The sequence below is a fragment of the Triturus cristatus genome, chromosome 3_1 (genome assembly GCF_964204655.1).
Source record: "Triturus cristatus chromosome 3_1, aTriCri1.1, whole genome shotgun sequence".
Lineage (NCBI taxonomy): Eukaryota > Metazoa > Chordata > Amphibia > Caudata > Salamandridae > Triturus > Triturus cristatus.
This window is the reverse complement of record NC_140583.1, coordinates 648,388,719-648,401,126: the sequence shown is the minus strand read 5'-3', so window position 1 is coordinate 648,401,126 and position 12,408 is coordinate 648,388,719. Positions and strand designations below refer to the sequence as shown.

Below are 12,408 nucleotides of genomic sequence, written 5' to 3'. Positions count from 1 at the left end.
TGAGTACAGCAAGTGGCCTGGAAACGCTCACAAAGGCGGCATGCCTTTGAAGCGTCCCCTGCCAATCCTGCGGGAGGAGACCTAGCACCTCGCCCAGGATGTGCATTGTTACAGGCCCAGGAGAGCGGATGGCTGTCTACCCAGGGGTCCAGCAACATGTCTGCTGGGTGGCATCCTAGGCAGCCTCTCAGACAGGACGTGGATTGTGGGTTAGGTCAGGGGGCAACTAAGATGCCCTCTGTCGTGCATCTTACATTAAATCTCACACTGGCATCAGTGTGGGTTTAATGTGCTGAGAAGTTTGATATGAAACTTCAGTCTTCAGTGCAGCCATCATGGTGCTGTGGAGTTCGTGATGACAACCTCCCAGCACCATATACTCTTAATGGCAGCACTGCACTTACAGTGGCCAGGAATGGACCTGGGTACTGTAGGGGTACAGGGCTCATGCACCTGTACCCACACCCCTGGCATAGTGCACCCAGCTAAAGGGGTGACTTGAGGTATGCCAGGGCAGTGTGTTTGTGGGCATGGCACACAGGGATGTGTGCCATGTCGACTCCGTTTTGTTCTGCACCAAGACGTGAGTGAGTGAGAGTGTGTAGGGCCTCTAAGGGTGGCACAATAAGTGCTGCAGCCCTTAGGGGGCCTTCTCTGGTCACAGGGCCCTGGGTGCCTAGGGTACCATTTACCGGGGGCTGACATGTGGCCAGAGATGCCAATTGGGATAAGGCTTCATACAGTTTTAGGGAAGGAACACAGGTCCTGGGTACCTGATTGGCAGGAGCCCAGGGCACACTCAGTCAAAGTACACCAGCAATTCAGCAAAAAGTGGGGGCACACCATGCAAGAAAGGTGGCACTTTCTCACACCGCAAACCAGCAACCTCCAGAACCCTGGCAGGCCGGACTGCCTGCCTTCAATAAAAGACTCCTAATCTCCCGAAGACAGCGGACCTGTCCAGAAGGAACAATCTGCAAAGAAAAAGAACTCTGTCCTGAGGAATCGCAAACTCGCCTCCTGATCCACCTCTACACTAGATGCACAAGGCCCGAGTCCAGGTGGCCCACCAGCCCTGCGAAGGTTCCCCGGCGCTTCTAAGCACATGTCCACCATGGGCTGACCCCTGCCAGACGCCTCTTCTACGCCTGTAGCCTCAACTTGAAGACTTCCCCTGACAGCGACCTGCCCAGTAAGAGTTTTCCCACGCCTAAGGACACCCCTGCATCTGAAGCCCCCGGTCCTTGGGGACCTCAAACACTGGTGTCCCTCCACCCCCTAGCATCTCTACTTACCTGGGCAGCTGTGGGTTTCTTCGTCCAGACTCCTGGCCGGAGCCTGCAGCATTTGTTCAAAACCAATCTCCATATTGAAACTATGGGGGCCCGACGCTGTGTTGGCAGTCGGCACCCAGCCACCCCTGTGCTGCAATGGTTGCAAGTTTGGTGCTGCCTTGTGGCCCCCTTGTACTTACCTTAACCCCCAGTAGATCGACTCCTGACAGCTTTACTCACCTGTGAGCAGCGCGACTTCAAGTGCCCCCAGTCTCTATTGGTTAACATTGGGAGCATGACCTCAAATTTGACCTCGGCACCTGGTCGCCTCTGTGCTGCTGCTGGTGCACTTTGGAACTGATTTGAACCTTGCTTGGTGCAGACTAAAGACCTCGAAGACTGAATCTGTAAGTCGAGTACTTACCTGCAAAAAAAAATGCATTCTTGTTTTACTCCCATAGGTTAACATTGCAAAGCTTGAAAAGTGTCCACTTTATAAGAATAAAGTATTTTTCCTGAGAAACATTTAGCTTTTTACAAACATCTTGGTCTTTAAATAAATTTGGAAAGATGCTTATTTTTCTAAAAGTGGTGTGGATCTCATTTTTGAGTCGCATGTCATTTATTAGTCACTGTGTGCATAACAAATGTCTTACACTCCTCTGTACTAGGCCCAAGGCTGCCCACCCACACTACCACAAAGAGAGCACTTTGGGTTCACATTGAGCCCTGTACACTTCTGCAGGGAAATCGCTGGACTCTGTGCACGATATAACCACTTCGTGGTATAACATACAGAACTATCTTCCTACATTGGTGGCAGCGGTAGGATACAAGACACCACATTTGTTGTACCACTTTATTAATAAGGGATTTCACAAGAGAAAATCCAAAATGGTCTTTAGTTTAAATAAATTTGGAAAAAATCTAATATTGGAAAAATATTTTAACTGGCGTTAGGGCCTTGGTTAAGTCTCCTGTGGTTTAGAAATTAAAAGTCTGTAAAGTAGTTAGACCCTTAGCAATTTTGTAATTATTTAATAAGACCAAACTACTTCAAAAACCATGACCGAGTGCAGGGAGGTCCCAGGAGCTCAACCTGGGCCCCTATTAACATCTGAGAGTTAAGCAACTCAAAGACCTGTGCAAAGCATGGAAACGTGACATGGGTTCCAAACCCACAAAAGCCCATCTCCAGGAGATGCTGGCAGAGAATGACAAGGCCATAGCAAGTAACTCTTTCCCCACTGGGGAAGAAGAGGACTCTGATATCATCTCTACCCCCTCAGTTAGTAGCACTACTGGGAGTGAACCCAGCAGTGTCTCAGATGAGGTAGATACTGGAGATGCAGATCTTCAGAAATTGGCCAGGAGGATAACTCTAGAAGTTAAACTCTTGGCCATAGAAATAGAAAGAACGGAGATGGGCCTAGGACCCATCTCTGGTGTCAGCAAAATAATAAATAGGGATCAAGTAGAATCTTTTGACTCTAAAATCTCCAAAGGGATTGTCCCAAAATGCTTTGAGGGTGATTGAGAGAAAGCCCCCACTTTTTGCCTGGACAAGGATGCGGTTTTGATTGTAGTGCACAAGGTCCCTGCCAATCAGGTCCCCCGTGCCAGGGCTTTTTCTCCAAAACGGTTCCGCAATTGACCCTTCAGGCCCCCTGTAAGTCCCTAGTGTATGGTACCTGGGTACCTAGGCATGGGGACTGAAGAGGGTCTATTAGGGACCCCTCACCTAGGCCATGCAGACTGCCACCGCAGCAAGAATTAGCTGGGGCAGACAAAACGACAAAGTCGACATGGCACACTGCCTGTGTGCCATGCCAACTAGAACTGCCTAAGGTATAGGTAAGTCACCACTCTAGCAGACCTTACAGCCCTAAGGCAATTTGCACTATAACACAGGTATGGGCTTATCTGCATGAGCAGTATGCCCCAACAATATTTAAGTCTATTCTTTGATATTCATAGAGAGTACATGGGCTGGAAACTCCACAACTAGCGTTCCAGAGCACCATAACGGCTTCTCTGAACACAGGAGTGTTTGAGTACATGTTTCAATAAATCTCACACTGGCATCAGTGTGGTTTTGAGAGGAGTAGTTTGATATCAGAGGGCACCTCAGAGGTGCCCCCTGAAAACCTACCAACCCTGGTGTGGTCACACACTGGCTTAAGGCTGCTTACCACCACCAGACCTGTTTCTGGACCACCTGGGTCGAGAGGCCATGCTCTCTGGGACCAGAAACAAAGCACATACTGGGGTAAGTGTCACACCTCCTCCCCCAGGATGGGCACAGTGCTCGAGAGGGAAGCTTCAAAGCCCTGTTGACTTTGTAATGTGACTCCCAGCCTCTGCTGCTAGTAGCAGAAGGCAGCTCCTGGTTTACACCCACACTTTGTGTGGGAACAACTAGGATGAACAGGAGGTGTGCCCACCTATGTCAACTCCACCCCTAAGGTGTAGGAAGTGAAGCACATCTTTCAGTCCCTGCCATCTTGAAGATGGGTGGGGCGATAACAGAAAAAGGACGATAAAGACGCAGTGCAGAGAAGACAGACGACATCCACTGACTTGACCCTAGACATCCACTGACTTGACCCTATCCCTACCGACCTGTCTGTAGCTTCAAAGAACTGTCCACAACCCCTGGGAGGACCACCTGTCTTCGAGAAAGACCAGAACTCCCAAGGACAGCAGTTTTGCCCACAAGAATCAGGACTCTGGTGCCCTCCGGAACAGGAAGTTCCGACCACTCTGCACCCAACACCTCAAGCCGGTGTCCAGGTGGCCCACCAATCAAGAAAAGGTTCCCCAGCGATCCGGACCAGCAAGTCCAGCATTGGCTGACCCTCCTGAAACTCCACAACGACTTCTGCAGTGTGAATCCAGAGGCTCCCTCTGACCGTGACCGGTCCCGGTAAGAAAATGCGACACCAAAGGGCACCCCTACACCCGAAGCCTCTGGAGAGTGCCCCTATGACCTACAGCATCTCAGCTGACCTCTGCTGTCACTAGTTTTGTTTGTGCAAGTTTCTCCATTGAAAAGCATTGGGCGCCCAAAGCTGTATTTCCACCCTGCACCCTCTGTGCCGCTGGTGGCATATGTTTGATGATGCATTGTGCCCCCTGTGCTTGCTCTACCCCCCCCCCCCCCGAATCTCTGGACTCTGCTCGATATAACCACCTAGTGGTATACCATATACAGAGTCAGCTTCCTACATGCATTCTGCAAAAGCAGAGTGACGCCAAATGACATGTTCATCAGGGACTTCGGGACAACAAGAAAAACCTGTATCTCATCCATGCGTGATGCCTAAGCACCAAGCTGGTACGGATTGCCCTGTCCATGCAGTCAGTAGTCCCCAGTTTTGACTGAAGATGTACTTCACTTTATACTCCCCATCATGGATAATTTGCGTCAGGTTTACTCTGTACTCTTTTAGGACGGTCTGTAAAAATCTCATCCACGGTGTCCCATAATATGAGCGAGTAATGTCCCAGGAGGCAGCCGGCATTGACAGATCTTAAAGGCCAAGCTGGCAGAGAAAAACATCCTTTTACCAAAAGCCTCCATACATATGCAGAGGTGTACTGGATGCAGAGGGGAATGAATTTGGGTTAAGTATGCCCACCAAACTTTTTCAGCATAGGATTTTGCGAAAGAAAGGCCATGTCTCCCAGCACAGGCCTACGTCATCTGGTCACTTGCCTGTTTACCAGCGGTCATGTACAGGGTTTGGCCCACATATCCACCAAGGTAACAGTCAGTGCTTTATTGAAAGCAAGAGTGGCTTTGTGGAAGTCCGGCAAGGCTGCAGCACAAACACATTCATTTTTACCTCTTACACAAATGGAGGTTGGGAACTTCTGCAGTGAGGCAAATAACCACTGCAAAGGAGGCAGATTCTTCAGGAGAAGGAACTGGAGGGATGAAGGGGGCTGAATTCGCCCCACTAGCACTCCAGATTTTACATTTAGCGCAGTACAGTTTTGGGGAATCCGTGAACTATGTGCACAGTATAACCACCTAGTGGCATACCATATACAGAGCCAGCATCCTCCAGCCTATTTAAAGGCTTCCACCTCTTGCAGTGTTGCCGACAGTTCCACGACTTCTGGCTGCATTGGGACCATTTAGGGAGAAGGAGGACAGGGTGAAGGAGAGGAAAGGGGTGTTGGACGGCAGTGGATACAAAATCTTCAAGACTTATCTAGACTGAGTGACACACTGGTGTTCACAAGACTTCTCAGAAGGAGAGTGGAAGGATGCAGGAGAGTGCCGCTTCGACTTATGCTTGGAGTGCGAAGCGGGGTGCAACAGTCGACAAGCAGCCACACGATGCTACTAGACAGGCTGCAAGGGAATTGAGGAGTAAATTCTCCAAATCCAATCTGGTGCCTGGGATGTATTCAGCAGGTAAGGGTTGCGAGGTCAGAAGTATCCATCAGAAGAACAAGAAGAAGAAAAAAAAACTATGGGTCTGGAAAATGATTTTGGAGTATGGGAGAGAACATGGCTTTAGAATTTCAAGGAAAGGTCTATCCAACAGCAAGACACTACCTGGATTTAGTTATTTTCAAAATTGAACAACGAGAATGGCCAACTGGATTACACGAGCATGGCCAGGTACATTCTATAAAAACAGAAAAATGTGTTCTTTGAAAAAGCAACGGTCTAGATGCACTGCTAGGCTTGAATTGTTAAAAAACATTTTGCCAACTTAACTAGAAAGAACTCACCTGCTGGTGGGAGTCTTCGGGATGACAACTGGCTGTGCGTCTCTTCTCTGACGCTCCAGAAGGGCATCCACCTCATTCTGCACGTCCATACCATTCCGATCGTCTGGACGGAAAACCTAAGGGTAGGGTGGCAGAAGACATCAACAGGATGTCTCACAGGACTGGGAAAGAACTTCTACAGATGGTTGATGAGCAATGTAGTGAGGAGGTGGATATCCTCCACACCAAGAAAGCAAATAACAATACAAAAGTTGAGATAAGGAGTTTAACAAAACAAAAAAAAATTATCCCACAACCCCATTTCCAGAAAGAATTGCATAATCATGACAGAATGGTTGATTTGCCGTAACTTGTAGACAATTAAAAAGTGTCCATTGGTCTGTAAGAAAACCTAGGAAATTATGTGCCCAAAAAACACAAAGCACTAGTGAGAAGAAGGTATATTTCAGTAAGTTGTCTCATGCAAAGTCAGGTTTCAGAAGTGAGAAATATTAGATGACCCTATAGGTGTCTCTCAGGTTATGAATACTGAAAAGTCACTAGCACAACAGGTCTGCTATTTTGACCCCCAAATTGGTTGGTATATTAATGACTTCCTAGAATGGGGGTTCCTTGACTTCTACATCAAAGGAAGCCTCCATCACTTGTCTCCTTATGCTGGGAAGAGGACCCAATGTCATTCTCATCACACCTTATACCTACTGAATATTAGCACAAAGATTCTGGTTACAGACATTGGAAATCACCTCTCGCAGGAATTTAAACAGATTCATCCAGGCAGGGTTCCTATCGTAAAAACTATCGGAATACTAGTAGACTTTCTAAAAAAAAAAAAAACTCAGATCTTGCGAGACACAATATTGCCTGTTCTTTTCTTTAAAAAAGAAATTCTATCAAAGCAGGGGTGATAAGTAGCTGTTGTGATGCTCACACACAATTCCACAAAAAGCTTTTGGTTTGGTCTCTTGGATGCATTTACAGCAGATCTGTGTTATATGGAGACTGCCCCCCGTCTTAAAGTACATTCAAACTCTGTGCAGATCCAATAGTCAAAGTCAAGAACTAAAATGATTGTATCCTCTGCATATATACAACTTTATGTTTATAATTCCTGGATATGGAATTTAGAAAAACCCCACTCCCACACCGGAAAGGGTGGTGGTAACGGGGTCTTTCCAGACATACACAGTGGTAGCTTGGCTCGAGTGGTCAGGGGTCAGGCACCGTGTTAAGCATACGCAATACCCATACAATAACCATGCGTGCATCCGTTCCAAAAACGACACTACACCTTAAAAATTATACTGAAAATATATCTCTTTATCTTCTTTTCTCTTAGTTGCTGATTAAATAAATAATAATACAATCACAGAACACAAGGCTTTTCCTTACAAAGTGCAGGTCAAATAAATAATAACACTTTACAGGTGCAATAAATAGGTTCAGGTCAAATAAATACTGTGAGGGAATAAATACTGTGCAGGAATAAGTTAGCTCAGGACAATAAATACATTACAGGAATAATTTAGATAAATACAATAAATACAGTACCCTCAATAAATAATATCAGCCAACAATGACATTTGTAAAATCAGATCACATTTTAAATACTATGGGCTGATTTGGCCCAGTCACAGCTTGTGGTTAGGTGGATGGCCTGAGGGTGTCTCACCTAGCTTGGGTAAGGCTGAGGCTAAAACTGAGGTAGATCAAGGGTAATCTAGGAATCTGGCTCTCCCAAACTACACAACCCCTCACACAGGTCACTGTATCAGTCTCAGTCCACCCCTGGCACTCCCAGGCTGGTTCTAACACCTCTTTATCCCTTAGGGTGGTCTCTTAGAGCTCCACAGGGCCTTAGGCGCCCTCTATTCCACTTACTGCCCTTTTTATGGAGCTCCGACGCCGCTGGAGTCGTGTCGACGCCGTGAGGCGGTTCCGGTTAGATGTCGGCGGCCTCGGCTCGATGTCAGTTCTTGACGACGTCGATAGGCGGCTCCGGTTCGATGTCGGCGGCCTCGGCTCGGTGTCGACCTTCGATTCGATGACGTCGGGCAGTCTTGGCTCGATGACTACTTCGAGCGGCTCCGGTTCGATGACGTCGGTCGGCCTTGGCTCGATGTCGACCTTCGGTTCGATGACGTCGGGCTGTCTTGGCTCGATGTCGACTTCCGCCGGCTCCGGAGTGCGACCTCCACTCCCGACCTCCGGCACGATTCTCTTCAGGTTCCGGCGACTCCGGAGTGCGATCTCCACTCCAGACCTCCGGCACGCTTCACCTCGGTCTCCGGCGACTCCGGAGGGCGGACTTCACTCCCCCGTCGACGCCGCTCACTTGACCTCAGGTGTCTTCCCCCTCGACCTCTGGTACTCTCCACGACATCCGTCGGCGCCCTCTCTCGACCTCTGGCGGCTCCGGGTACGACGTCTGCTTTCCAGTCAGCGCCGCTTCTCCACCTCGGGCTCCAGGTCTCAGGCCTCGACGTCGGATTCCAGGGAAACCAATAAACAGGTCAGATTCTTGCTTTTCTTTACTTCTAAGGCCTGTTCCTGCTGAGATGGTTTTTCTTGCTTTGTCCCACACAGGGCTCCAGGCTGGGCTCAGTCAGTAGGGACTAGTATCAAGGGTGGGTTTATGGACCCCACTCCAGGCACAAGTTTCCACCCCTGCTGCCTCACTCCTTCCTCCTTCAGGTTTCTGCTCCTCTCTCTTCACCAGTCAGGTGCCAACTGCCAGCTCCAACTGTCAACTCTGGCTTAGCTTCCCAACATTCCAAACCGCCTCCAACTGTCACAGGGTTCTGGAATGTTCTGGAAGGTGCTGGTAGGTTCCAGGAGGTTCTGATGATGTCACAGGTGGCCACCATTTTGTGCTCCAGGCCCTCAGACAGAAGTTCCAGGGGTAGATAAAATGGCTCCCTGAATCTGCATCAATACTAAAGTCTGGTGGTTCCCAAAAAGGAAAAAATACTAACAGGGTTTGAGGCAAAAGTGGGACAAAATAAATAATGATGAGGAGGGACCACCCAAAGGGCTGACAGGTCTAACAGGAATCAACTCTCCAATTGACATTTCACTTATATGATCATTGTTCCTTTCTCCCTCCACTGCCCCATTATAAAGTGTAAGTGAAGTACAACACAAGGTTGCTGCTGTTCTTTGCTACAGCCACTGAGCTATTAGCTATAATGTACAGATGGCAGGCACTGGGATTGAAGTATATTATCCAGAATCCTTAATATCTGTGTATGCCTATGTGGTCTTACTTTATTTAACGAACATTAGAACCTCAGAGTAGATCATTGAAAACCGTTGCAGAGAGGGTGTGTGGATGTTACTGTGTAACTGGGACAAACAGGAGTTATTTCACTTAGTCATTCCAGATCGTTCAGATGTGGAGAGTACTCTGTTCCAGTGCGCTCCTGATCACATTAAATACTTTAGAATTTAACTACAATAGAAGACAGAGGCTGTGGAAGCACTAAAGCTTACGTATACCCAATGTTTCAGGTATTCAGGAATTTCAAGTTAAATGCAATTAGTTACTTTAAGGATTACTTTTCTAACTCCAGGACTGGATCCTAGCTTCAGTCCTGGGACAGTTCCTCAAAACGAGTAAATATGATTTAGTTACTGTTGATTTTTAAGCAATATTTTGGTATTTTAAAAGTTGACACTTAAACTTTTTCTAATAAAATCACCAATGTTATCCTATGGGAGGAAATTCACTTAGCAGGTAAGTGGGGTTATTGTTACTTTTTCTAGTTCAGTGTTGGAGCCTGGATCCAGCACTAGTGTACCACCTGTAAGCAGATAAGAGAATGCGTTTATATTATACAGGCGATTTTTAGCGAATATTTGTAAGTTTGCAAAATCGACACTTAGAAACTTTTTCAGCAAGAATCAGGCAACGTTATCCTATGGATGGAAATTCAAGTTACCGGTAAAGTATGTTCTCGTTACTTTTGTAATCCAGGGCTGGGCTCCTAGGTTCAGCACTGGGACATCTATCTAAAACAGGTAAGTAATTACGTTTGACACAGTTGGTGTGATTTTTAAAGAATATTCAGGGCTCGAAAAATGGTACTAGTCCTGCAGGTCTAGTACCTTGAAAAATTTCCTCGACCTAACTGCAACCTACTTGACCTCAGTCTCTGAAAGCGGAGCAAATATGACAAGTTAACAAGGTTTAAAGGCATCTTTATTGCTCATTCGCTTTGTGAGCAATAAAAATGCATTTAAATCTGGTTATCTTGTCACATTTGCTCCGTTTTTAAAGACAGAGGACAAAAGTTAGTTTGTTTTCCTACTCGCCAGAAAGGGAGAGTAGGACTTAAAAATAGCTTGTCCTCATTAATTCTACCGCGCAAATGCGAGCGGGCGAGTGGATTTGTCGAGCCCTGATATTTGTAATTTGCAAAAATCGACAGAAGAAATTTCACAGAAAAACAGTCAATGGTTTCCTATGGGAGAAAATTGGGTTAGCGGTAAGTATGGTTGTAATTACTTTTCAGGGTCAGTGCTGGGCACCAAGATTCAGCACTGGGATCTCTCCTGATAGCAGGTGAGTATTTTTGTTTGTTACTCGGTTGATTTTAGGTGAATATTATTGGGACGTCCTCTGGGTCTTTGTCCACTCCAACACAGGCCAGGTTTGGCGGGTGCAGAGTGTGCAGGGTTCGCGGTACCTGGCTGCTGCCAGGGGTCAGTTAGTTGATTTGAGCAGAACCACTGCTCGTGAGAGTCCCAGTTGCTTAGAGTCACAAGGTAGCCAGGTCCTGTGAGGTTGCTGGCCACTGGAGATGCCGGAGTTAAGCAGGAGCAGGTTCGAGGATCAACGGGCCGGTAGGGCTGGGGCAAAAGCAGTTGGTGTCTTCCTCTTGTGAGCAGCTGCACGGCGGGTCTTCTTGTCTCTTGATCTTCTTTGCCGTTTCGGAATCTGGATCTAAGGAAGGAAAGAAGGTTCATGCTGCCCCTAAATACTAGATTTAGGGGCGTTACAGTAGGTAAAGGGCAGGGACCAATCGGTCTCTGCCCTGGGGTGGGTACACCCCCTATCCTGCCACTCTCCTGTGGGAGGGGGGACAGTAGCCTAGTCCTGATTGGGCAGGGCTTCCCATCTTCAAGATGGCAAGAGCCCAGAGATGTGCTTCACCTCGCCTCCCCCACCTGAGGGGTGGAGTTGGCAGAGGCTGGCACACCCCCTTTACTTCCTTGGGCTTTCTGGCCAGTCTTCCTGCCAGCGGTAGGGGCCAGTTGCTGAGTACAGCAAGTGGCATGGAGAAGCTCCCAAAGGCGGAATGCCTTTGAAGCTTCCCCTGCCCATCCTGGGGGAGGAGACCTAGCACCTCACCCAGGATGTGCATTGTCGCAGGCCCAGGAGAGCAGATGGCTCTCTACCCAGGGGTCCAGCACCATGTCTGCTGTGTGGCAGCCTAGGCAGCCCCTCAGACAAGACGTGGATTTTAAGTTAGGTTCAGGGGGCATTTCTAAGATGCCCTCTGTCGTGCATTGTACATTAAATCCCACACTGGCATCCGTGCGGGTTTAATGTGCCGAGAAGTTTGATATCAAACTTCAGTCTTCAGTGCAGCCATCATGGTGCTGTGGAGTTAGTGTTGACGATCTCCCAGCACCATATACTCTTAAATGGCAGCACTGCACTTAGTGCCCAGGAATGGACCTGGGTACTGTAGGGGCACAGGGCTCCTGCACCTGTGCCCACACCACTGGCATTGGGCACCCAGCTAGAGGGGTGGCTGATGTACGCCAGGGCAGTGTGTGTTGTGGGCAGGGAACACAGAGATGTGTGTCCTGTCGACTCGGTTTGGTTCTGCACCCTGACACTCAACCTGAAAAAAAAAAAATGGAAAAAAAAAAAAAAAAAAAAGTCTGTGTCCGTCTGTCTCCCTCCCCCCCCTAAGGGTGGCACAAGAAGTGCTGCAGCCCTTAGGGGCCTTCTCTGGTCACAGTGCCTATGGTACCATTTACCAGGGGCTTACCTGTGGCCAGAGATGCCAATTGGGTTTCGGTTGTCATGCAGTTTTAGGGAAGGAACACAGGCCCTGGGTACCCGATTGGCAGGAGCCCAGGGCGCACAGTCAAACTACATCAGCAATTCAGCAAAAAGTGGGGGGCATACCATGCAAGAAAGATGGCACTCTCTCACAGATGGTCCTCTAGGAACAACCTGGAGCAGGTACTGAGCCTTTCCATTAACACCAATATGTTACAGAACTGAAGGACAACTCTAGTACCAGTTGGGATAAAATATCTCCGGAGCCACACAGATCTACTAATTCACATTTTGCTTGCAAGCAGTAGTGGAAGTAGTCTTGTTATGTATACATCTCTCAACAGGCACATTTGCTCATCAAGCAGTAAT

The 12,408-nt window shown here is 48.0% G+C and overlaps 1 protein-coding gene across 9 annotated transcripts in view; it reads right to left on the bottom strand.

The window, feature by feature from the left end:
- KIF23 (kinesin family member 23) overlaps positions 1-12,408 on the bottom strand; it is a 186,264-nt gene that overhangs the window by 114,717 nt on the left and 59,139 nt on the right. For all 9 annotated transcript variants that reach the window (XM_085644663.1, XM_085644661.1, XM_085644656.1 and 6 more), the window contains exon 6: positions 6,024-6,139. In XM_085644663.1, coding sequence (XP_085500789.1) covers positions 6,024-6,139 — 116 coding nt within the window. The remainder of the gene's footprint in view (positions 1-6,023; positions 6,140-12,408) is intronic.